Genomic DNA, 26634 nt, shown 5'->3' with positions numbered 1-26634 from the left:
TTCCTAGTTAGAAAAGCCAATAAAATAATCAGCCCATGTTAAATATCAAAAAGTATAAAACTTATTACGCAAATAAAAAATTATCGAAGAAAAAAATTTCATTTTAAAGGAAAGTAAATTACTACTTTAACTAAATATAAATAATAATAATAATTTTTGTTTTTATAAATACCCAAGCTAGCGACAACTCGGACTATTTACGACAAAAACCAGAGAGTGAATAAACACGTGAATTTTGTCGCGGACCACTTTGATTTCAAGTGTAAGTGTTGATTCTAGTATAAGTATAATATTTAATAAAATTTTGACAAAATGCGGGAAATCGCGGAAGATACTAGGTTTTCGCATATATTAAAAGATGCCAAATTTAAAAAGCTACCTAAAAAAGAAGTAAAGGTTAAAATAGATAAAAGATTTGAGTCTATGTTTCATGAAAAAAAATTTCAACTTAAATACGAAGTTGATAAACGAGGTAGATCTGTTAATTTACAAAAATCAGATGATTTAAAGCGATATTATGATTTATCAGACACAGAAGATGATTTGAAAAGCAAGAATGATGACGAAAAAGATGCTGAAAATGCCGAAAATAGACTTTCTGATTTAAAACTCTTAAAAATTAATAAAAGCGAAAAAAAAGCATTAACACCTGATATTAAAAAAAAATTAAAAGATTTGTCTGTAGACTATGCCAGAGGGGAAGGAAAAATTTACTCAGATAGCAGTTCTGAAGAAGAATCTTCTGAGTCTGAAGGTAAAAAAAGATTATATTATTTAAACTTAAACTGTTAATGTTATTAAACTTTTCTTTTTAATTAAACTTCTGTTTAAAATTTGTTTTAAAGATGACTTTGATTTTAATCATGGTTGGGGAGAGCTTGACAAAGATGCGGAAAAAACTGATGAAGCAACAAATAGATTAGCAGTGTGTAATTTAAATTGGGATAGAATTGAAGCAGTTGATTTAATGGTGTTGTTCCATTCATTTTTACCATCTGGTGGCATTATACATTCTGTAACAGTAAGTCTTTCCTGTTTTGTAAATAATAAATGTTACCTGACAAAAATTTTAAATTTTTCAATTTTCAAAGTAATAGTAATAATTTTGAATATAAAATTAAAAACAAATCATTAACATATTGAGAAATACAAGTAATATTCAAAGTGTTTTATTTATTAAACCTGTTACTCTATTTTCTTAAAAATAAATTTCATTATAGATATATCCATCAGATTTTGGAATTCAAAGAATGAAAGAAGAAGAAGAAAAGGGACCTGCAGAATTAACAGAAACCATGCCTGATGTTAATGTAATTTCAGATTTTTTCTTTAATATCTTATAATAATACTTACATGTTGAATACTGTAAATTAAATAATTTTAATTAATGGTAGGAAGAAGAACTTCAAAAAATTCAAATGGAAAAACTAAGAAAATATCAATTAAACAGATTAAGATATTATTATGCTGTGGCTGTTTTTGATTCGCCACAAACTGCTGATGTTATTTATAAAGAGTGCGATGGATTGGATTATGAATCTTCAAGCAGCAGATTAGATCTTCGTTTTATTCCTGATGATACAACATTTGATCAAGTATAAATCAACTTTTTCATTTTTTATGGGTATTACTAAAATTTAATAATTGCTTTTTTTTTCTAATTAATAATATTAAAGTTAAATTTGAAGTAATTATTTATAATAGTTTAGTTATGAAATAAATATACTTTACCTTAATTCAATTTTTCATTATGACTCATAACAGTGTTATGAGTAATTTCTTAAACTGAAAAATTTTAAAAAAATGTATTAAAATTAATTTTTATATGAAAAACAGTGTAATTTGAAAGTTTTCTTTTTTTTTTTTAAGAAACCTAAAGAAGAATGTACTTTGCTACCTGATTTGTCATTGTACAAACCCAAATATTTCATAACATCAGCATTAACAAAAGCAAAAGTGGATTTAACATGGGATGAAACAGATGTAAATAGGCAGGAAATTGTGAGATCCATGTACAATGGAAAAACTGATGAAAGCGTGGTTAAAAAATATTTAGCGTGTTCTTCATCAGAAGATGAAGACGAGAATGATTTAATTGAAGACACTAAAGGTAAAAAAAAAAGAAAAAAATTTGTTGGTTTTTTATGTTTTCTAAAAATGACATTTCAAACAAAATTTATTACAGAAAAAGAATTAAAGTCTAATGATAAATTAAGTTTTATTGATAAATACAAAGCATTACTATCAGAAGTGGAATCGAATGAAATTAAAAAACAAAAAGATAAAGTTGACATGGAAGTCACGTGGAATTTAGATTTAGAAAACAAAGCAAATGAAAATATAAAAGAATTATCTAAGGAAAAAGAATCTAAAACTCCTTTTCAACAATATTTGGATAAGAGAAAAGATAAAAAGAAAAAGAAAAAATTGGAAAAACAATCGCTCATATCTACCGAGGTTAGTTTTTCAAAAATTTATTTTGTTAATTTATATTAGGTTTCTTTTTTAAAAAAAAAAAAAATTTATTTGAACATTACAGGAATCACAACAGGATTCGAATGAAGAAGCTCCTTTTAGCGATGATGATATTCCTTCGGACATTGATTTAAACGATCCGTATTTTAAAGAAGAATTAAAAAATTTCAAAACTAAAAAAACAGTAAAAAGAAATAATCCGGCTCAAGTTGAAGAAGATGAGAATACTTTAAAACAAAAAGTAACAATACAAAAAAAAAATTTTTGGTTTTTATTTATTTTATGTTTTTTTAAAATTACTTAATTTTTTTTTTTGTTTTTCAATTTCAGGCCGAATTAGAATTATTATTAGCGGATAATAGTACAGATAAGCATTTCAGTTTGAAAAAAATTGAAGAAAGTGAAAAAACAAAGAAAAATAAAAAAGGAAAAAAAAGAAAAGCAGTAGATGATGATTATTGTGATAATTTTAAAATTGATGTTAATGATGAAAGATTTTCTGCCCTATACACGTCTCATCATTTTAACATTGACCCTGCAGATCCGCAATTTAAAGCAACAAAAGCAACAAATGAACTTATTAAAGAAAAATTAAAAAGAAGAGATATGGAGGTATATAATTTCACTTTTTTTTAAATTTTTTTTTATCGGTTAATAATTTATACCATATTAATTTTTTTTTTGCAGGATAATGACGTACATTTCAAGGGAAAAAAAATAGATTCTACTGAAGGAGAGAGCAAGAAAAAGATTCAAGATCCAGAATTATCACGTTTAGTACAAAATATTAAAAAGAAAACTAAAAGTAAAAAATTTACCTGATCAAAATTGAATGAATGATTTAATTGTTAATTAAAATTAAAAATAAAATTTTAATTTAAAACCTAAAAATTTGTTTTTTTCATTTAATGACGATTTCCTTACATTTCAACCCAATTTTTCTAAAAAATGATTAGAAACTGAGAGACTCCTGTTTTACATTTAGACGTTTAATAAAAATTAAAAAAAAGCTAAAAGTATCTATTAGAATTTACCGTAAGAAAAATTTTGAGAAGTTAGAATTATGGTTTATTTTTGGTTGGGCAAAAATAACGAATTCAAAAATTATTTTTCCAACGCAATATATTAATAAATTAATTTGAAGAATTTTTATCTCATACCAAATAATCAATTAATTCCGAATAATCGAAAATTATATTAAATTATTATATATATTGTTTCCAATAGAGGAGAGAGAGAGAAAAAAAAAAAAGAAAAACCAATTCAATTCACAAATTCAATTAAATTAAAAATTAATGAATATATTTTCAAACTTTATGTTCTCGCATTTGAAATATTATTATTTTAACCATAGTTTAAGTCTAAGTGCATCAACTCCGTTTAAATAATACCTAAAAAGTCGTTTGTCTCTGACGAATCCTAAGTTTTCATATAATTTTAAAGCTGGGCGATTTGTTATTTCAGTTTCCAAAACAACCTATAAAAAGATTTAAGTGATTTTTTTTTTAATTTTTATAAAACTGATTATAATACATTAAATGAGATTTAAATTTAAAAAAGTTTGTTTATTTTCTCAAACAAGTTTCTGATTAAAATTTAATTTTAAAATGTTTAAAACTCTCTTTAATACCAAACAACATAAATTTCGTTGAATATATACTCAATTAAATTGATTGCAGGGTCAGACTAGTATAATTGATTTATTTCTTACTAAAGATACAAAATCAAGTTAAATGGAAAATGTTAGTTTGAAAAATATATTTAAATAACTTACCTCATCAGCATTATCAGCAGACATTGCTCTGATAGCTTTCAAAACTAAATTAGATCCAATTTTTCTTTTACGATATTTTTGATCAACTGCCAACATTGCAATGTATCCACGTCTTACCAATTTTCTGTGAATATCTAATTTGCAAACAACAGCTCCAACACACTCTCCTTCGTGTACAGCCTGAAAATACAATATAAATATTTTTTTATTAATTTTGTGTTTTTAATCTAAAAAAAACAAAAAGTAACAAAAAAAATTACAGAGAAATATATTACAGCTTTAGAATAATCACAAATTGTTAATAGTTAAATTAGTAGGACCAAATTTATTTTTAATACAATTTTTTTGTACACAAAAAAGAACATCAAAAGAATAACAAACATTAAAATATATATATATTAAAAGTAATTTAAATAAATGACTCGACAAATTTTCCAAAAAATTTTTCATAGATTTAAATGTTTTCATTAATGAAAAATTGAAAAAAAGTTAATGAAATTAAAAGCTACAATTTAGATTTGTGTAGTTTAAAAATTTTAACTTAAAAAGCAATTAAAATATAAATTTAAAGTAATATTTATAATAGGTACTTACCAAAAAACATAATTTTGGCCAATTGTGAATAAAATACCTATAAGTATAAATAGAATAAGGTTCTGATAAATCTTTTTGTATTAGTCTCATAATGTCCGGCATTTGAAGTTCTGATCTGTAGGAAACATATTCTATTTCATTATTTTCAACAGAATCATATGATAATCCATTAGGTAAATTTTTATCGTTGTGGTTAACAGTTAGAGCTTTATCTAAGTTGTTCGCCAATACCGTAATTTCACTTTTATCATTTGTGGTATCGATAGTTTCATTTGAATTTTGACAATCGTTCAATAAATTAGTACGCGAATCTTGATTATTAGTTCTTTCACCACCTGTTAAATTTTCATAACACTTTTCACAAGCTTTTTCTTCCATTGCAACCGCATTTAAAGAATTTATAAATAAATAAATACAATTTAACAAAGTTTTTAAACATGTTTCACAGCAGACGATTAAAAGTCTTCACTTAAACAGAGCAAATAAATCAAGATTGCCAACATTTTCTTATAACTTATATAATTTACAAATGTATGAATGATTCTGTTATCTTATGCAAACCTTGAAAGAATTAAATTAAATTAAAATATGGATATAAATTTATTTGCTACGGTCGCAAATAATCTTCTAAATTATTCCGACAACTTGGCAACAGATTTAGATATTTCAAGGTCACCCAATTAAATTATTTGCCCCCCATGATAAGAACTCCTTTGACATTCCACCAGTGTAATAATAAATTCATTCAGATTATTTGCATTTTTTTAGAACTTTTTTTAAAAAATGTCTTATTGCATTTCGGCAACAAGAGTTCTTCTTAGAAGAACTTATTCAACTTCAAGTCAAGCCGTGAATACAAAATTATTTATTAATGGCCAATTTATGGATTCCAACTCAAAGAAATGGATAGATCTTCATAATCCAGCAAATAATGAAGTTTGTTTTTTTTTTTTTATTATTATTACGCTTAGAAAAAATTTGTATTATTATTGCTGTTATTTTAAAATCTAGTTCGATAGTTAGAACCTGTAAAAAAAAACGTTAACTTTCGCGTATTAACCAATACTAATAATTTTATTATTCCGTAAAAATGGCAAAGATAATTGTAATTTACAATAGTACCTTCTATAGAAATATCTGATCAAATTTTTTAAATTTATTAATAAGAATCAGCAGCTATTTATTAAACTATGAAATGAATTTTAAACTTTAAGTTTCTCACAAATTTTTTGGTTTTTTTTTTTTTTAAATTTTATTTCTAATTTTAATGTACTAGTGCTTAAATTCAATTATTGTATTTTAGCTGGTAACCAAAGTTCCAGAATCAACTAAAGAAGAAATGGAATCTGCTGTCGAATCAGCTTTAAAAGCATTTTCAACATGGTCTAAGACTTCTGTTTTAACAAGACAACAAATAATGTTTAAATATCAAAGCATTATCAAAGATAATATTAAAAAATTAGCAGAAAATATAGTATTAGAACAGGGCAAAACGATGGTTGATGCTGAAGGGGATGTGTTGCGAGGCCTTCGTGAGTTGAACATTTATCAGCACACTTTAAGATTTAATCTAATATGAATACATTTCAAAATATAATATGTTCTTACAGAGGTTGTTGAACATGCTTGCAGCATTACCTCTCTTCAAATGGGAGAGAGTCTTTCAGGCATTTCAAAAGACATGGATATTCATTCATATAGATTGCCATTAGGAGTAGTTGCAGGAATAGCACCATTTAATTTTCCAGCCATGATACCTTTGTGGATGTTTCCAGTTGCTATTGTATGTGGCAATACTTATGTAATGAAGGTATGTTCGCAAAGAATAAATCTGAAAAAAAAAAGTATTATCAAATTCATTATTTTTTTTACCTGTACAAATTACAAAGAAATAATGCTTACACAATTTTTTACATTAGCCTTCAGAAAGAGATCCTGGTGCTTGCATGCTTTTGATTGAAATGCTTCAGGAAGCAGGTTGTCCACCTGGAGTAGTTAATGTAATTCATGGAGCCCATGATGCAGTAAATTTTATTTGTGATCATCCAAAAATTAAAGCAGTATCTTTTGTAGGATCTACAACAGCTGTAAGTTTTAAAAATAAAAAGTGTTCATTAAATTTTTTTTGTTTAATTAGTTTAAATTTTTGTGTTTAATTAGTATTACTTTAATTTACCCCTTAAAAAGTTGTCCAGTATCATTTAATTTAGTTATATCTAAAATTTTTTATTTTTCAGGGGCAATATATTTACGAAAGGTCTGTGAAAAGCGGAAAACGAGTTCAGTGTAATATGGGAGCAAAAAATCATGGTGTTGTTATGGTAGATGCAAATAAAGAGCACACATTGAACCAGTTAGTAGGTGCAGCTTTCGGAGCAGCTGGTCAAAGATGCATGGCTCTTAGCACTGCTGTATTTGTAGGAGAAGCACAAAAATGGTTGCCAGATTTGGTTGAGAGAGCTAAAGCATTAAAAGTTAATGCTGGCAAGTTTTACATCTTACCTTAATTGCAAAGGTATTGTGGGGGATATGTTTTAGGAATTATACTTACAAAGTTTTTATAATTTCTTAGGACACATACCTGGAACTGACTTAGGTCCAGTAATTACCCCTCAAAGTCAAAAAAGAATTCATGATTTAATTCAGTCTGGTATTGATGAAGGTGCCAAATGCGTTTTAGATGGTAGAAACATTAAAGTCCATGGCTTTGAAACTGGAAATTTTGTCGGACCTACTATTTTGACAGATGTAAAGGTAGTATTATCAAACTATTGTAGTCCTTATAAAATGTATAATTTTTAATTGTAATGCAATAATAATAACTTTTTTTGTTATTTAATAATATTTAGCCTTCAATGAAATGTTACAAGGAAGAAATTTTCGGGCCTGTTCTTGTGGTTCTTTCTGTTGATACTTTAGACGAAGCAATATCTTTAATTAACGATAACCCTTACGGAAATGGAACTGCTATTTTTACAACGAACGGTGCAACTGCAAGAAAATTTACTCAAGAAATAGACGTTGGACAAGTCGGTGTTAATGTTCCAATTCCGGTACCTTTACCAATGTTTTCTTTTACCGGTAGTCGCGACAGTTTCAGAGGAGATTTACATTTCTACGGAAAACAGGTTTGCAAAATTTTGCCATTGTCTAACTAATATTTACTTAAAATAAAAAATTAAAACTTTACATTTCTTGTTTTAGGGGATAAATTTTTATACCCAAACAAAGACTGTGATTCAATTATGGCGACAATCAGATGCTACTGATGCTAAAGCTGCTGTAGCCATGCCTGTTATGCAATAAGATGAAAAGCTGTAAAAAAAAAAAATTGTATTATTTACATAAGCTTATATACGAATCTTCCCTAATTTACAAAAAATTTTAAAAAAAGATAAAAAATTAATCTCCGGAGCTCTTGCCGTACTTTAGCTCTGTGCCATATTATTCAATAGATTTTTATGTATTTTTATAGCATACATTAATAAGTACGTATAATATTATTATTTATGTATTAATTATTAAGTATGTAGTGAATATTCAACTTGAAACTCAAATTCTAAACAATTATTGTTAAAAAAAACATTTACTTTTGCAAAGTAATTTTTTTTTTTTACATTACATATATCTTATACATAAACCGAAAAAATTGTATTTTTTTTAATTATTGTTATATTATTATTTTGTTATTGATTGTTTATTTTCTTTTTATTTAAATACAAAGTTTATTAATAATTGCTCAATTAAAAAAAAAAAAAACAATATATGATGTTTTAAAATAATGTGACGTGAATACATATAATGAAAATAAATCTCATTTATCTAATCTTAAAATTTTTTTAAATAAAAAATAGTATAATTTTCTAGGAAAACATTTAATAAAATTGTTAATTATATTGTTATATATATATATATATTTTGTTTAAATATTTTACAGAATAAGATTATTTAATTAATGAGTTTGTTTCTTCAAACTTTTCAATTTTATTACATGAAATTTATGTTATCCTTTATAAATTATTTTGGCAACAATCATTCGTAAAAAAAAAAAAAAAAAACGCCCCCTTGGATTAGTTATAAAAAGGTCAAAATTACAAAAAAAAAAAAAAAAAAAACGTTAAAAAAATATTAGATTACTGCCATTTACTAAAAATATTAAAATGTTTCGTAACGTATTTTTTTTTTTTTTTTTTATCTTTAGTAATATGCAAATTTAAAAAAAATTTATCACATTTTTTAAAGATAACAAAATTATCTATTAATTATTATTATGATTTTAATTCTTTTCTAACAAATAATATAATTAAAATTCATAAGTTTAACTTAAAGAAAATAAAAAATTATAAAAACTGTCAGTTAAATAAAAAATTATTGAGAATTCCCGCTTAGGTTTCTAAAAAAAAAAAGTAAATTGCGCAAGACATTTTTTTAATGACGTCATTGAAAGTAATCACATGACGCACCCGCAAAATTTCGAGCGTGGTTCATCCGCCATTTTTTTCATCCCTTAGAAAAAGTAAAGGTGAATAAAATGAAATTTATATAAATTTACTAAATAATTCATTTAGTTTACAAGTATAATTATATATAATTGATCCCGTTGAAAGTGACAATAAAACTAAAAACAATTTTTATTTAATATTAAAATGAGAATACATCGAAAAAGCTGCACAGCAAAAGCTTCGCAGCAGCGTAAGTAAATTTCTCTTATTTTTAAAAAAATTATTAACGAATAAAAAAAAAAAAAATTTTTGAAGGAATATCGAAATTTGGCCATTCATTTTTTTCAATATATTAATAATAATAAATGAAATTCAAAATTATTAATATTAATATTAATTTCGAATTGAAATATTACTTTTTTTTCAAAATTTTAAAATCAGACACGTCTAACTTTTTGAAAACCTCTCCATTTCAAAAAAAAAAAAAAAAAAAAACTCCTACGCATCATTTTTGCAAAAAAAATCGTATTGGAAAATTTTCAAATTTTAACTAACAAATCATTATTATTAAATATTTAAATAATAATTGAAATATATCAATTTAAAAATACGATAACGTTTTTTTTAACGTTTTAAATTTTAAAAAAAAATCTTAAATATAAAAATTAATAAAGGAATAGTAGTATAAATTATAACATTTGAAAAAAAAAATCGAATTTTTTTTTTTTAATTAAAAATTAATAATGGAAACAATTAAGATTTTAATTATGGAAATTTAATAAAATTTATAATAATTATGGAAAAATAATGATAATAATTCTTTTTTATGTTACGAGTAAGTATTTTTTAAAAATTCGATAAAATTCTCCCCCCCCCCCCAAAAAAAAAAAAATTAATTCATCGATTTTTTATTTTATTCTGTTTGTTTTCTTTTAAAAAATTTTAATTAATTAAAATACAATTGATTATTATTATTATTATTTTAATCCTAAGATGAAATTCAAATTGTTTTTAGGTTCGATATATTCCGGTCAATAAAAATTTTTCATATAATTATAAAAAAATGATGGATTTCAATAAGTTCAATAGAATAATTAATTTTTAATGGAATTTTTAATTTACTAGTGAAAAAATCTAGAAAAAAAATTTTTTTTTTGTTTTTCAGAACAAGTATAAATGTTAATTTTACTGGAATATGCTAAAAATAGGTAAAGGACTACATAAAAAAAAGAAATCTAAAAAAAACAAGCACAGGGAAGAGGAATTATTTACGGAAGAGGAATTAGAAAAATATAGAAGGGAAAAATTACAAAAAACAGCAGAAGAAGAATTTGATAGTAATTCGGGTGAAAAAAAAATCGTTTCAGAAGAATTAGAAAAATTTAAAGCTTTAACTGCTGGCGTAGATGATATTTTAAGAAAATCTCAAGGGGATTTAGATCGTATTAAAAAAGATAGTTTTTTTCAAAAAAAACCCACACCGAGCGAACTTAAATTACAGGCGGAAGAAGAAGAGAAAAAATATAAAAATTCAGAAAATCAATGGGTAGAATTTGAAGATAAAAATAATTTAGGCGGCGAATCCACAGATAATCTTAACAAAGAACAAGAAGAAGAATCCGAATCGGATTACGAATTTGATAATAACGATGATATTTTCGATACGACTTACGTGGATGCATTAGAAAAAGGTGAAGTTAAATTAGTTTTTGTACCCGAAGACGATGATATAATAAAACCAGGAGAACCTGATCCATTTGATACATCATCCGCCGAAGAAATATTAAAAAAAGTACAGGAAGAAGAAGAAAAGAAAAAACGACAAATAAGTCTTGGTTTAGCGGTCCAAGTTTTAACTGGTCGAGCCGAACGGGATAAATCAATATTAGAAGAATCTGGAGCATCGAATGTATTAAACGTTGAAGGAGTCTCCAGCAAGGCAAAAATTAGATCTCGAAAAATTCAAGATTTTGCTCTTATCGGAAGTTTTGATGACGAAAACGTTACTCAATTTTCATCTCAAGAGCCACAAACTGTTCAAGGACCTAAAATATTATTAGATGAAGATATTGATGTTGATTGTGATTTACCACAAGATTGTTTTATTCCTAACCTTTGTCTAGAGAAACAAGAAACAAATTTTGAATCTAATAATAAATCTGAAGGTATATAGACATATTTAAACTCTTTTTATTAATTTTAATCGTTCAAAAAAATTAAAGTTTCATACTTTTTTTGAAAAAAAAAAAATAAAATAAAATAAATTTTTTTTTAGGGGTTCCTTGTCAAAAATTAAATGAAGATTTAAGCGAATTTGATATTCTTAATCAAAACATAACACTAGAAGTTGTTAAGGCCGAAGAAGTTGACGATCAGTTTGACGAATTTACTGCATTAGCGGCAAGTTCTGTTGCTAATCAAAAATTGGATGAAGAATTGCAAATATATGAGAATTTGGAAGATGATCCCTTTGACACTAGCACCGTTAATAACGTTTTAAATAAATCAGGTGATTATAATAAAATGTTATTGATAAAAATATTTATGACTAATTAACATGAATTTTCAAAAATAAAAAAGGTATGAAAATTGAACACTTTTTTTTGTTTTGTTTTGCAGTTGATCCATTTGGTGCCATTGATACTAAAATACCTTCTCCTCAATTATTTAAACAACCTTTGATCGATAGTAAGTGGTCGGCTTTTGATTCTGCAGAGACAGAGGAACCAGTTGAAGTCGATCCATTTGATACTTCGTTTATAGAAAAAATACAGCCTGGAAAGTGTGAGCTCAAATTGGTCGAAGATGAAATTTTGGGAAATAAAATAGAATCGAGTAAGGAAAAATAATTTAAAAAATAAAAGTCGTAAAAATTATATAATACGAAACGATGAAGAATTCTAGACAATATCAAAACGATCATTGTAGACAATGATTGAAGGAATTAAAAATTAAATTTTTGCTTTTTAGCATATAAATCGCATATCCATCAGGAAGCTAGAATCCTGTCACGAAATAACAGTGATTCAGATTTTCATCCGCGAATTTTTAAAGAAGTAACAAAATTTGGCGAACAAAGTCCCCTTTCAAAAACAAATAATCAAATTAATAATTCAAGAATTTCTGACAATAAATTTGAGTCGGAAGGAGAATTGATAGAAAATATTTCCGGTATTGACTATCAAAATGAATTTTCCCCTGACTTTATAACCCTTATATTTTCCTCGAAAAAAAATTAGATTTTTTTTATTTTATTAAAAATTTTGTTTAAAAAAAAATGAATTGAATCCAAAAATTATTAAAAACTTAATTGTAAATGTTTGAATCAACCGTTTTTTTTTTTTTTTTTTTTTTAGAGGGAGACCTCTTGTCAGACATATCTCAAAGACAATTTTCATCAAACGAGAATATACAACAAAATCAATTATTTTTAAATGAAAAAAGAATTTTAAACAAAACAGTTGATTTTGATATTCCTTCACCTATTATAACCGCCAACGATAATTTAATTAATGCACCGTCAACAGGCAAGTATAAATATATATGAATATGTACTTTTTTGTTAAATTTCTAATTAAAAAAATTAAATTAAATTATAGGTGCTCGACCTTTAACTCCTTACTATAATACGGTAAAAGAAAAAGAATCAGAAGAATTTTGCGATTTTGACGATCCCTTTGACACATCAAAATTAATTTCATTACCTGGAAAAGCAGAACTTAAAATAATCGAGCAAGAATTAAATAACGTAAAAATAACTGAAAGTCCTCAAGAACCTTTATTCAAGAAATTAGGGATTAACGAGGTAAATGAAAGTCTTATAAAAAATTATTTTTAAATATTTAAATATGGAATAATGCAATGTTTAACGGTTTAAAACAATTTTTTTTTTGCAGAATTCTTGCCCCAGCACTACAGGATTAAAGCACAGTTTTTCTGATTTGGATTTAAATTCTACTGACCCAAATTCTTCACAAAACACATCTGATTTCAATTTAACAAATAGAAGATTTTCAGAAGTCATTCAAACAAGTAAAAAACCTCCTAACAGTTTAAAATTTAATCCAGGTAATTACCACAAAAATTATATAATTATAAATTAATATCATATAACACGTCCTACTACTTATAACAAATAACACTTCCTATACTATTTATATTTTTCAATCTAAAGGATTTTGTGTTGAAACTGAGTCGAGAACTTAACACGTCGACATAATGGCAAAATTTTCAAATGCTAAAATAAATAAATTAGTTGACAAATAGTCATTAAAAAGAAATTTTATCAAATAGCGGTAAAATTAAAATTTTATAAAAAAAAAAAAATAATTTTAGTTGTTCCAGATTTACTAGTTGTCGAAGAAGAACATTTTGTCAAAGCTTTAACTCCTGCGGTTGAAGAAGATATTTCAAATTACGCTGATCCTTTTGATACTTCAATTGCTGAAAATATTGCTCCCGGAAAAGCTGAACTAAAAGTTTTAGAAAGTGAATTAATTTCAGGAACGGAGGGAAAAATTACACGAAGCTATAGTGATCCCGATTTTAATCCCCGTGACGAATTGACAAAAACAAAGGGTATTTTACATTTTTAATTAAATTTAATCCTATAATGTGATTTTAATAAATACGTTTTTTTTTTTTTTATTTTAGCTTCTCCAGAAACGGATATACTTAACTTTTCCGAAAATTCTGTTACAATATTTAAACCTTTATCTCCTGTTAATATTGAAAATACAACCGAAGAATATGATCCATTTGATACGTCTTTAATACCAAATTTTAATTCGGGAAAAGCGGAAATTGATTTATTAAAATCAGAATTATTTTCGCCCTGATTTATAAATTCGCCAAAGAATATTAACAAAATAATAATAATATTTTGTTTTCGTCTCTGATTAAAATTTATTATATAAAAATATGGATTTAGAAACTACAAAAAGTGTTAATCCATTTTTAGTGGATGATGAAACAGATTTTGTTGGATTATCTTCAAATACCAATGTCTCTTCAAATCCTTTTTTGACAACGGATATGAGCTATGAGACGGTCGGAACAGAAAATCCGTTTTTAACAGAAAATTATATAGAAACAAATAATTTGCCAGAAACAAATCCTTTCGCTACTTTTTCTACCGAATACGATCAATCTGTTACACAAAATCAGGTTGAAACATGGCCATCGACAACCGAGAAAGAAGTTCCCGAAATTAAGAGCAATGATTTATTTCAACCGGAAATAGTTGAAGTAGAAAAATCATTTACATCAGAATCAGAAGTTAGACCGAAAGAATTAGAATTATTAACAACCACCACGACGAACAATTATGACAATGATTTTCTACTTTCCTCCGACGAAGAAGCATCGAAACCGAAAAAACCTCCTCCTCCGCATCCGACATTGCCGAAAGAGACTCACGATCTTATTTTAAGCGTTACGGGAGCTTTGGAAGCTACAAGTCATCATTTACTAGATCGCCTTCCACCGACTCGAGCACCGAGTCCTACATCATTCCCTGATTTTCATTCGCTTAGCCCTACTCCTGATGCATTTACGGATTTGCTGGGAACACCTCAAACTGAATCAGTTCCGGAAAATTTACAAGACTTTTCAACTGTTGAAAAAAATAATACTAATAATAACAATAATTTAAATATAAAATTTGACAAAGTTCCACCTCCTAGGCCACCTCCAGCTCGACCAGCTCCAGCAAGGCCTGCTCCTCCTAAAACTACAAACGTGTCTTCGGTTCAGCCACCGAAACAAAATCAAGAAGAAGATATGTTTGATTTATTTGGAACATCTGCTCCACCGCCCCCCAAAACTAAAGATGCAATTTTGAATTTATATTCGCAACCGAAGGCTCCACCTAAAGACTTGTTAACTGATGATTTAGATATATCTTCGTCTACTCCACCTTTACTAAATAACGAATTAACTACCGCAGTAGAAACAACAGAACTATTCACTTCTAAAGAAGAATCGGACTCAAATAAAGAAATTCAAATTGTTGATTTTAATGTTGTTGAGCCAGACCAAAATTTAAAAACTGCAGAACCTGCATTCGTGAGTAAATCCGTAACGCTCGATGAAATAGATAAATCGACAACAAGTTTACTTGAAAGTAATCCACCGACAAATATTAATAGTGAAATAGAACTTACCGTGAATGAAGAACCTCTAATTATGGAAGAGAATCCCATGGACTCGAAAATTCTTGCAGAAGAGGAGACTCATTATATTTTTGGTACCAAACCTCCTGAAAGGCCGCCGGCTCCTCCTCCTCCTCCTCCGCATCATCCTCCATCATCTGTTGAACAAAATACAGAAATATTAAATTCTGCTCAGCCACTTAACATAATTCCTAAAATAAGTTCAAAACCATTAGAAACAGCAGAACTGATAAATAATAATTCTTCGTTTGATTCTTTTGATGCTTTTACGAAAAAATTTGAAAGCACCGATTTGAAATCTAACACAGAAGTATCCGAAGATAAATTTTTCGATCCATTCTCAGGTTCTGAAAAACCATCATCGTACAATAGTAAGTTAGAATCAACTGAAATTTTTTATTTATTTATTAATAAGTATTAGATCTGGGATAAAATACTTAAAAAAAAAAAAATTTTAAATAAATGTGATTTTAGCTTGGGGAACAACGCAGAACACGGATTTAGATCAGCAAGGTTTTGGTACGGAAGACACGTTTGATGCATTTTTATCCATGTCTCAGCCAAGTTCGGAAATTCAACAAAAGGCAAATAAGTTAAACAAAACAGAAAGCGAAGATTCAGAAGGCGGAGGTTTTAATATTTTTATTAAACCGCGAGAAGGTTTTAATCAATTTGAAGTGAATAATGGTAAAGTACATTAAAACAATTCAAGTTGTTTGTTTTTTTTTTTTTGTTAATGAAAATATAAACTTTCAATTTTCTTGTTAATTTTAGAAATCACTCCGGCTTTGGCACCACCTCCAAAATCGCCTATGGGAAACAATGCTTTTTCCGATAATTCACCGAGATTTAATCCATTCGATAAAGGAGATTTTACAGCTTTTTCTTCTGGAGAAGGGTAAATGATTTCTGTTAAATTTTTTACATTATTAATCGCAAAAAATTATAAAAGTTTCAACAAAATTTACATTATTATTATTATTATTATTATTATTATTATTATTATTTTTTCAGAATTCAGTTACCACCTTTAAGCGAAACTGAACCTTACGAAGGTGGTTTTAAAACTTCCGATTCGCAAGAAACTCCTCCTACCCCTTTGTTCGATGAAGATATGTCACAACCTTTAGAAGATTTTCCAAGAATTCATTATTCGGGAAAAGGATGGGAAATGCAACTCAGACAACCTAATAAAAAAAAAATTACGGGACAACGGTTTTGGAAAAAAATATTTGTCAAGTTAGTTTATCAGGGAGACAATCCCGTACTACAATTGTTTAATTTAAAAGAGGATCGAGATCCATTTCAAGAACTTCCACTTCAAGCTTGTTATTCCGTTTCTGACATAAGTACGAATTATTATTTTATAATTATGTATTTTAAGTTTTTATTAATATTTTTTAAAATGTATGTACTTTATGCAGGTGCTCAGCAATATGATCAATTTGGAAAAATTTTCACTGTTAAATTACAATACATTTTTTATAAGGAGCGGCCAGGTGTTCGGCCTGGACAAGTCACCAAAGCCGAAAGAATAACAAACAAGCTGAGCCAATTTGCAGCTTATGCCATTCAAGGAGATTATCAAGGCGTAAAAGAATTCGGGAGCGATTTGAAAAAATTGGGTTTACCAGTCGAACATGCTCCACAAGTAAGTCCTTGAATAATTTGATATTATAAAAAATTAATTAGTTTTTTTTTTTTTTTTGGGTGAAATACGTTAATTTTTTAATTTTTTTTTCCCCGATTAGATTTCACAACTTTTGAAACTTGGCTGCATGTCCTACGAAGATTTAAAACAATTTAGCGTCACTCTCGAGGAATGTCTCTTTCAAATGCCCGTTCATAGAGATCGAGCTCTCAATTATAAGATGGAAGAAGTTCAAATAACGGTCGTCGATGAAATTTACGTCGAACAGAATGCCGTGGGTCACGTGGAAAAACAAATAGCAAGAGTTAGGCTATTTTTTTTGGGATTTCTATCAGGTGTGAATTATTAAAATTTAATATAATTTTTTAAAATTCTTCTGGTAATCGCTAAAATGATTGATTGTTAAAATTTTTAGGAATGCCTGATGTCGAATTGGGTTTGAACGACATGTGGAGACAGGGGAAAGAAGTTGTAGGACGACATGATATAATTCCTGTAGTCACGGAAGAATGGATACGATTGGAAGCAGTCGAATTTCATTCATGCATACAACAGGAAGAATATGAAAAAACAAGAACGATTAAGTAAGAAATAGCTAATAAACATTAACGGTTTTTATTTGATTTTATCTCACCGTGTGTTGTGGAAACTAATGTGAATCATAATTTTGTTTTGTTTGTCTTGACATGCTTTCTAAAATATCAACAGATTTAAACCTCCTGACGCATGCTATATTGAACTCATGAGGTTTAGGATAAGACCACCAAGAAATAGAGAACTGCCTTTACAATTAAAAGCAGTTATGTGTATTACCGGGAACAAGGTAATAACGTTCCAAGGGAAAATTTCCTTACATCAAGCAAACATAATAAAATTTTCATTAACATGAATGTTTTGGAATTCTAGGAAATAAAGTTTTGAAATTATTATTATTATTATTATTATTACCAAGATACATAAAGCAAAAAAAAAACCAAAAAAACTTCATTAAATAAAAATTTATTATTATTAATTAAGTTGTATATTTTTTCTCATAGGTGGAATTACGAGCAGACGTTTTAGTCCCAGGTTTTGCCAGTAGAAAACTTGGACAAATTCCTTGTGAAGACGTCATGATAAGGTTTCCAATTCCTGAATGCTGGATATATTTATTCAGAGTAGAAAAACATTTTCGTTACGGTTCTGTTAAATCTGCACATAGACGGTTAGTTAAAAAATATTTAATTATACGTCTGCAAAAACAAATAATCGTTTAAAAAAGACAACAATAACGATATAATAACATATAAATAAAATTTTTTTTTTTTTATTCAGGACGGGAAAAATAAAAGGAATCGAAAGATTTTTGGGAGCCGTCGATACCCTAGAACCCAGTCTTATGGAAGTTACAAGTGGACAAGCTAAATACGAACATCAACATCGCGCAATAGTTTGGCGAATGCCCAGGCTACCCAAAGAAGGCCAAGGAGCTTATACAACTCATAATTTGGTATGTCGTATGCAGTTGACATCTTTCGATCAAATTCCAGAAAATTTGGCAGAATATGCTTACGTCGAATTCACGATGCCTGCCACACAGGTACATCCAATTTCTTCTTCTTTTTTTTCTAACAATATTTCCAACGGCCCATATTGAAATTTTAATTTTAATTAATTGATTCGAAGGCATCGCATACAACGGTGAGATCTGTTTCCTTATCAAACACCTCCAGTGATAATCCGCCGGAAAAATATGTTAGACAATTAGCACGTCACGAATATAGGTAAGTAATATATATATATATAAAAAAATATGATTCGACGGGGAATAATCCTGACCCCAAATGCTAATCAGAGGTATTTCAAATAAAAACCGCTGAATTATCAAATGAGATTAAATTATTTACCCGCTTCTAGAAATATATATATATATAACAACAAAATACATGAGACCTTGAAGGTATCTAATCTAGATTATCAACCCACACTAAAATAATAATAATAATAATAATAGGCAATCTGGAAGTTTCGAGTTTGCAACGTAAATATAAATATTAACAAAATAATATCATTGATGATAACGCGATTGTTGAAATTACAGCTTTTGGTAAAATATCAATCAGTAACCCCTGGAATACAAAACAACCAAAGAATTACTAACTGATATTGAACCACCTGCCATTTTTCAAATAATAATAATAATAAAACGTAAATTTTCATTTTACAGAGTTGGAATCGAACATGTTCATACTGAAGAAACGGCAGCATACGAAGCAGCAACAATGATAAAACCAAAAGTTACCGAAACCGTACCTGAAACTCCAGCAGTTCCTCCCGAATCCGATTCCGATTCGTTTGAATAAATAATTTCCAGGTAAATTTTTTTTTTTTTTTTTCATTCACTGACTAAAGAACAATCATTTAAATTAAATATGTTACTATTTATAAAAAAAAAAAATTTTCCGCCATTTTAAAAAAATTATTAATATTAATAATAATAAATTTTCCGTGTTTTTTTGTTTGTTTGATATTAAATGGAAATTTTTTTTTTTTTAATTAATAAATTAATACAAACACAAACAAACACAAATGAAAAAAAAGAAAAAGAAAAAAAAAACTTACCTGAATTTAAAAGAAAAAAGGTAAAGTGAACGGTGCTCCTCCTGCTGTTGCTGCTCCTGCTGCTCCTGTCGTTGTCGTCGACGTTCTTGTATTGACTGCATTCGAGCGTCAACATGACTGTGGGAAAAATCGAATAATAAATTTTTTTTTTTTTTTTTAAATATTTGTTATCGGTTCGACTTACTGTGTGTATCGCTGAGATCGTAAGACGTGTTTCCACTTATATTTTTTTTTTTTTGCCCAATAATAATAATGGCGTTGATAAGGCAAAAAAAAAAAAAAAAATTTTTTTTCTTTTTAACGTATCCAGAAATTATAACTGCAAAACAATATTATTACAATTAATAATAATAATACTAAAGATTTAATAAAAAAATGATTTAAACTCATGCGTCACAATAATAATAATAATAATAATAATACTAAACACAGGTGATGTGTGTACGTGTTAAAATCGAAATAATTAATTGAATATTTTAACACGATAAGCATGCAAGTTTAAAATGATATCACACACAAAAAAAAACTCAATCGAAAAACATAAAAACATAAAACATGGCAGTGACCATTTTTCGTTGTTGTTAAAAAAAAAAAAAAACGTCTGGAATAAAACTCATCTAATCAGAATCCATAAAAAAAAAAAAAAAAAAATTTTTTTTTATTGCTTTATTAAAATTTACAACTCTTATACATATATACTTTTATTTAAAAAAAAAAAAGTCAGCCATTTTGAAATTTTAATTATCAAAAAAAAAAAAAAAAAATTGATTAAAAAACTGTAAAAAAAATTTCCAGACGTTTTGTTTTCTTTCTTTAATTATTACAAAAAAATAATAATAATAATAATAAATGATAATAACAACGTAAAAATAAAAATTTATTATTATTATTATTATTATTTTAACCCAAAACATATAAAAAATAAATAAATAAATAAATAAGATAATAAATAAAAATGATAAAAAAAACAAACAAAAACAAATGTAACTTGTTATAGTTTTATTAACATTATTTAGTCAAAAAATTTATATATATATATATATTTAAATATTTGAGCTTTTATTATTATTATTATTATTTGTGGGTGCGTGCGTGCGTGCGTGGGTGCGCGTGTGCGTGTATGCATATTTTATTTGCTTTATTTAATATTATAATAATATTATTATAATGTACTTAGATAATAATTATTAAGATATGGAATTAGTTTTTCGCCCCACCCTCTTCCCTCCTCTCTCCTCCCCTTTTACCCTCCTTCTCTACTTCCCTATCCCCTCCCCCCATCATAATCATAATCACCTAATATAAAAATATTCGTATTTAATGGATCTCTTAATAATAATAATATATATATATATATACACACAATAATAATAATTATAGAAACGAATAAATAACAAGAATGAATGAATGAATGAATGAAATTTTTATTTATTATTAACGTGATAATAATAATAATAATAATCATCGGGTATTAAATTCCTTACACACACACACACATATATATTGTTTGTTATTATTATTATTATTATTTAAATAATTATATTAAAACTGTTATAGATGATTAATTTAAAAAATAAAATGATTTGTGTATATTATTAGCGTAGTTATTAATAATAATAATGACGATCCATAAATTTATGTTATTGATTTATTTATTTATTGTTTTTTTAAAACCGATATTAATTAATTTAATAATAAATAAATATATATCGGTAGGCGCTTAATACCAAAGATTTATTAGAATAGAGATTATTATTAATTTTTAAGAAAAATATATACATAAATAAGTATTATTGTAAAAAATAATAATAATAATTTTAGGATGATTTAGTGTAAATATTTTATTATGTAAAAAAAAATAAAAAATAAATAAATAAATAAAACGTTGATGATAATAAATAAATATATATATGGTTTCTTTTTTTATTTTTATTATTATTATTATTATTATTATTATTATTATTATAATTATTACGTTAATTTATTATAATTATTGATGATATCCACAAATATTATTATTTTATTTATTTATTTATTTATTTTAATAATTATGTACATCACAAGGTTAAATAAATAAATAAAATAATTTCAATGCTCATTTCATCATAATCATCATCATCATCATCGTTAATTAATATTTACAATGTAAATAAATAAATAAATAACGGATTTTGTTTTTAATTATTATTATTATTATTATTTAAATAAATAATCTCTAGTTGATGTGCCATTTTTATGTAAATTAAAAAACAATAAGAGACAAAAATAATTTTTTTTATTTACATTTTATTTATTTTTTTTCTGTTTAATAATAATAATAATAATAATAATAATAATAATAATAATAATAATAATAATAATAATAATAATAATAATAATGTTGTTTAACGTATCATAAATGTTAACGAAAGGAAATGTTTTTTTTTTTTTATATATATAATATAATATAAAATAAATAAATATATATGAATGTGAATAAATAAATAAATAAAATATTTCACAACCGAATTTTGATTTTTTTTTTTACCTTAAAAATTTTTTTATTTGTTTTTACGACTTATCAGTGTAAGCAGATAAGAATGACTGTTTTATAATAATCAAATAATGGCGGGAAATGAAACGAAAAAGAAGAAAATTTTTTTTTTTTTTTTACGTTAATTTTAATAAATTTAATTTAATAACACATAATGGATAAAAAAAAAAAAAGTTAAAGTTAATCGACATCTTCTGGATGAACGGGATGTGATAATGGTATGACGGATAATTTATCCACATCTCTAGAACATGCTTTTCTCATATCGTAAGCATCCTCATCTGGATCCCCAGAATAATATTCTAAAACCGTTCTATATATAATGTAACCTAGTCTTTTGTACATGTTGATGGCAACTCTATTTGATACTCGTACAAATAAATCCACAAAATAAGCTCTTTTCCTAAAAAAATTTTCTTTTTTTTTTTTCTGTTTTTTTGTTTTTTAACTACCGACGGATGCATCGACGTAAGTTTTTAATATAATATATTTAAAATACTTACTTTTCTGATACTTCTTCTAAAAATGCCATCAATGTTGCTGCAACTCCCAATCTTCTATATTCTGGTCCAACTGTTAATGCTGTTACATGACTGTGCCAATTTTCACCATGTCCTTCTGCTTTACCCATAACTACATAAAAAAACAACAAAAAAACTTAACACAACAACTACTAAACGTTAACTAACAATTTAAATTTGTTAGTGTGAGAGGAAAACAGTTCAGGTAAAATTTTTAAAAATATGTCTCGATGTAAAAAAAATATCTCACTAAATAAACTTAAGATAATGTAGATTCCGTGTCATCATCACCTTTAAAGCAAATACCACTAAGTACACACATGATATTGATCCATAAGTTAACGCCTAATAAATACTGATAACACCTGGACCCCTATATATATATATATAAAAAAAGGAAGAGGAACAACCGACAACTTCCTTTTATTTCAATTTATTACCTTTAGAAATTTGTTTTCCCCCCTCCCCCCCCCCATTAATACAAAATATATTTCAATTTAATTAATTTTAAAAAATTTAAATTTTCATAATTAAATGTTGTTAAACGTTGAAAAAAAGATTTAAAAGAGAATTTAAAATTTACAAAATAAAATAAAAATTTTAAGTACTGTTTGTATAAAATACAAATAATAATAATAATAATAATAATGTATGATGTTATGGTAAAATAAATAAATAAACGATTATCAATAAGGGTGACAATATAAATAAGTCACACCTGTCAATATGTGTAAAATTTTTATCTTTACCGATTACTCATCTTTTTTTTTTTTTTATTGCATTTAACTAAAAAAAAATATTTTTATGTATTTTAAGGTACACATAATTGAAATACATTAAACAAATAATATTAATACATTTACAATATTTTAAAAGTTACAAAAATTATTATCTCTTTAAATATCGATTCAAAATTTATGTACTACGTAAAAAAATTCAAATTGCAATTTATAATACAATTAATTAGAATAAACACAAATGAATACAAATTGTCAGAATACTAGAATAAACTAAATACAGAATATAAGATGTAAACAATTGAAGATTAACTGAAATACGATTATAAATCTATAAATTTAAATGATTCGAATAATTTAAGTAAAAGATATTTAAATTTTAAATGTTATGCCTATTTACATTATAAAACAAATGATCCATCATATAAATTGATCAATGTAAACATTTGTAATCCATTATGTTTAATAATTATTATCAAAATTTATAACTTTCTTTGAAAAATTAATTGTTAATCTCACCATATCCCATAATTTCTCCATTGGGTGATTCAGCAACTTGAAAAAACTCTGGCCAATGTGCTAAATATTGCATGTAGAATGATAAGCCATACTTAAAAAATTATTGGTTAGGTTTTTAATACATCAAAAATACAATGTATATAACAAGTAATTAAACATGTTTAAAATAATTTGATTAAATCAATTTTAAACAATTAAAAATGTTTTGTAAATTTAATTTTCCTAAAAATATTGTTTATACTTTTTTTTTTTATCATAAAAGCTAAAACAAAAAAAACAGAGAGGTTAGTAAAACTTTATAAGAATTTTATTTCAATTTCATTGATAGTATCAATCAATTACTAATTTTAAAGTTATCAACTTATTTTAAATTCATATTATTAATATTATTTTACATGTAAACTAAAATTAAAATTTTTATTGTTATTTTTTTCTTTCAGAGAAAAAAAAAAAGGATACAGTTTCTGTTAATGGATCCAAGTTCCTAAAAATTAAAGTCAATTATTATAAGACTTATAACATTTCGTTTAAAAAATAAAAAAAAATCTACAAAAAAAAATAAAAATACACTTACACATTATTATATTTAAATAAATCGTTACAAGTAAAAGGTCTTAATGTAGTCATTTTATATATGAATGTTTGTTTATAACGGATGCGTGTAGTTCATTTGATGTGATTATTGTTATTGACCTTTGACAATCGATTAATCGATTCTCGAATTATAAATTTTCCTAATTTTATATTAAATAAACTTAACAAAATAAATTTACAAAAAATTTAATTTAATTAAATAAATTTCGCTATTTAGCTAACAATACCAGTTTTGATAGAGGAAAATAAAAACTAGAAATTATTTTGTCCATGACGTCACACATATATTTCCTATTTTATTTTTTTTTAACAAATACTGTACACGGCTAAAAAATAATTATTTACAATAAAGTTAAAAAAATTAAATTACTCCATATAAAAAGTACCTAATATTAAAAAAATTATAAAATTTACATTTTGTTGTTAAAAAAAAAAAAAATTTAAGACAAGGATCACAGACATTTGAAAGAATCAATTGTTTACTACCTGATTATGATGGAAAATATCACCATTACCACCACAACTTACATTTATTGTATTATAATAAAAACTTTACTGAAACATTAAAACTTTACCAATTCTTAATTAATTAATTATTTACAAAATCTTAAAATATATATATAAATTAAATTTTATAATGAACTATTAACTGAAGATGTACTATAAACTTCTTTCGACCATTTTATTTTCATATCTTTTAGTAATTTTTCTATATTATTTTCAGTCTCTTTAGGTAACAATAATAAATTTTCCTTGTTTTGTTCGATTAAATTTTCATTAAAAATTTTCATGTCTTTTGCCTCTTCAAAGTTTATCTCATTATTATTAATTGACAAACAACTAGTAAAAGAAGGAGGAGCGTTTGAAATTTTTAAAGGATTTATGCTGCCAAGGTTTTGAGTTGTTTTCCTATCCAATTCAAGCATTTTAACGTCAGAAGAAACACCTTTACCATACACTGGATAAAATTCACCACTTTTATTTTCATTTAAATAATCTAAATGACCATAATTTTTAATGGAACTTATTCTATTCCATGATGATATATCTATATCAGAGGATTTACTTGACGTTGGAGTAGAATGAATAAGACCGTTGGGCGAAGGTGATTTTTTAAAACCTTTATTTAATATTGTCGAATCAAAATCTGATTGATTAATTAATTGACTTTTATGAAATATCGTCTCAATCATTTTCTTCAGATCAACACCTTGGGAATTCGACTTGAGACAAGCCAAATGTTCAGATATTTGTTTTTGAAAATTTCTGTAATAGCAAATAGATAAATATTTATAAATAATTATATATATATATGTGTTAAAATAGCTTATGATCAGTTGTAATTTTAAACTCTAATTATTGAAAAAATTTAATTTTAATTTAAGAAAAATTATAAAGATATAGAATAGATTTAGAAATTTATTATTTTTTTTACCTGATTTCATCTTTGTATTTTTTAATTTCTGCTTCTTTTCCAGCCATTAAAACTTCATGTTTTTGTTTTTCAAGTTTAGAAATTTTCATTTCAGTTTTAAGCTTGTCATATTCTAAAGAACGCTTATTGAGTGTTTCTTTCAATTCGAAATTACTCGTTCTTAAATCTTCTATAACCTGAAATCACAAAAAATACATAAATTCTAATATAAATGTTTTTAAATAAATTTGTTAAAATTGAATAAAAAGGTTTACCTTTTTTTGAGATGAAAATTTATCTTTCAAACTACTTAATTCGCTACTAAGACTATCATTTTGTTTAGTATCATCTTTTGATTTTTCAACTTTTAATTTTAAGTTTTTAATTAATATTAATGAATCTTCTTCCATTTTTTTCAACTGTGATATTTCTTCATTCTTTTTTTTTAACTCTCTAAAATTACATTACAAAGAACATTAAACATTAGCATTAAAAGTAAACATTATAATTTTTTTCTTAAATAAAACTTACTCAGATAAAAATGCTTTTTCATCAATTAGATTATCACATAATTTTTGAATTGTCAAGAAAGCATCTTTCTGAAAT

The 26634-nt window shown here is 25.6% G+C and overlaps 7 protein-coding genes across 7 annotated transcripts in view; 4 read left to right on the top strand and 3 right to left on the bottom strand.

Annotated features, from left to right (window-relative positions):
• Positions 1-312: 312 nt before the first annotated feature.
• Positions 313-3297, top strand: Phum_PHUM229880 (ABT1-associated protein, putative; the record flags this gene model as incomplete). The annotated part of the gene is made up of 9 exons (XM_002425935.1): positions 313-754; positions 846-1021; positions 1221-1304; positions 1395-1595; positions 1870-2110; positions 2186-2457; positions 2552-2716; positions 2806-3087; positions 3163-3297. The coding sequence occupies 9 exons, from the start codon at positions 313-315 to the stop codon at positions 3295-3297; spliced, it is 1998 nt and encodes a 665-aa protein (XP_002425980.1).
• A 517-nt stretch (positions 3298-3814) lies between these two features.
• On the bottom strand, positions 3815-5221 carry Phum_PHUM229870 (N-terminal acetyltransferase C complex catalytic subunit Mak3, putative; the record flags this gene model as incomplete). The annotated part of the gene is made up of 3 exons (XM_002425934.1): positions 3815-3952; positions 4250-4429; positions 4844-5221. 3 exons carry the CDS (start codon positions 5219-5221, stop codon positions 3815-3817), a joined length of 696 nt encoding a protein of 231 aa, XP_002425979.1.
• A 405-nt stretch (positions 5222-5626) lies between these two features.
• On the top strand, positions 5627-8149 carry Phum_PHUM229860 (methylmalonate-semialdehyde dehydrogenase, putative; the record flags this gene model as incomplete). Its single annotated transcript, XM_002425933.1, has 8 exons — positions 5627-5779; positions 6147-6375; positions 6454-6653; positions 6763-6930; positions 7081-7331; positions 7399-7597; positions 7693-7971; positions 8048-8149. The coding sequence occupies 8 exons, from the start codon at positions 5627-5629 to the stop codon at positions 8147-8149; spliced, it is 1581 nt and encodes a 526-aa protein (XP_002425978.1).
• A 2331-nt stretch (positions 8150-10480) lies between these two features.
• On the top strand, positions 10481-13880 carry Phum_PHUM229850 (uncharacterized protein; the record flags this gene model as incomplete). Its single annotated transcript, XM_002425932.1, has 7 exons — positions 10481-11450; positions 11588-11794; positions 11905-12120; positions 12256-12456; positions 12924-13090; positions 13182-13353; positions 13630-13880. 7 exons carry the CDS (start codon positions 10481-10483, stop codon positions 13878-13880), a joined length of 2184 nt encoding a protein of 727 aa, XP_002425977.1.
• Positions 13881-14205: 325 nt separating this feature from the next.
• Positions 14206-19451, top strand: Phum_PHUM229840 (uncharacterized protein; the record flags this gene model as incomplete). Its single annotated transcript, XM_002425931.1, has 12 exons — positions 14206-15829; positions 15933-16145; positions 16233-16356; positions 16494-16807; positions 16883-17109; positions 17210-17444; positions 17525-17693; positions 17818-17932; positions 18147-18313; positions 18424-18688; positions 18775-18872; positions 19316-19451. The coding sequence occupies 12 exons, from the start codon at positions 14206-14208 to the stop codon at positions 19449-19451; spliced, it is 3687 nt and encodes a 1228-aa protein (XP_002425976.1).
• Positions 19452-22423: 2972 nt separating this feature from the next.
• Phum_PHUM229830 (N-acetyltransferase, putative) lies at positions 22424-24647 on the bottom strand (the record flags this gene model as incomplete). The annotated part of the gene is made up of 5 exons (XM_002425930.1): positions 22424-22646; positions 22747-22876; positions 24021-24111; positions 24480-24504; positions 24595-24647. The coding sequence occupies 5 exons, from the start codon at positions 24645-24647 to the stop codon at positions 22424-22426; spliced, it is 522 nt and encodes a 173-aa protein (XP_002425975.1).
• A 273-nt stretch (positions 24648-24920) lies between these two features.
• Positions 24921-26634, bottom strand: part of Phum_PHUM229720 (synaptonemal complex protein ZIP1, putative) — a gene marked incomplete at both ends in the record, with an annotated part of 2765 nt that continues 1051 nt past the window's right edge. Inside the window, 5 exons of the mRNA XM_002425929.1 lie at positions 24921-24940; positions 24985-25000; positions 25265-25837; positions 26103-26225; positions 26304-26481. Of these exons, the coding sequence (XP_002425974.1) occupies positions 24921-24940; positions 24985-25000; positions 25265-25837; positions 26103-26225; positions 26304-26481 (910 nt within the window). The remainder of the gene's footprint in view (positions 24941-24984; positions 25001-25264; positions 25838-26102; positions 26226-26303; positions 26482-26634) is intronic.

The sequence above is a fragment of the Pediculus humanus genome, genomic scaffold (genome assembly GCF_000006295.1).
Source record: "Pediculus humanus corporis 1103172107592 genomic scaffold, whole genome shotgun sequence".
NCBI classification, from domain to species: domain Eukaryota; kingdom Metazoa; phylum Arthropoda; class Insecta; order Psocodea; family Pediculidae; genus Pediculus; species Pediculus humanus.
This window is presented reverse-complemented; position numbering and strand designations above follow the sequence as displayed.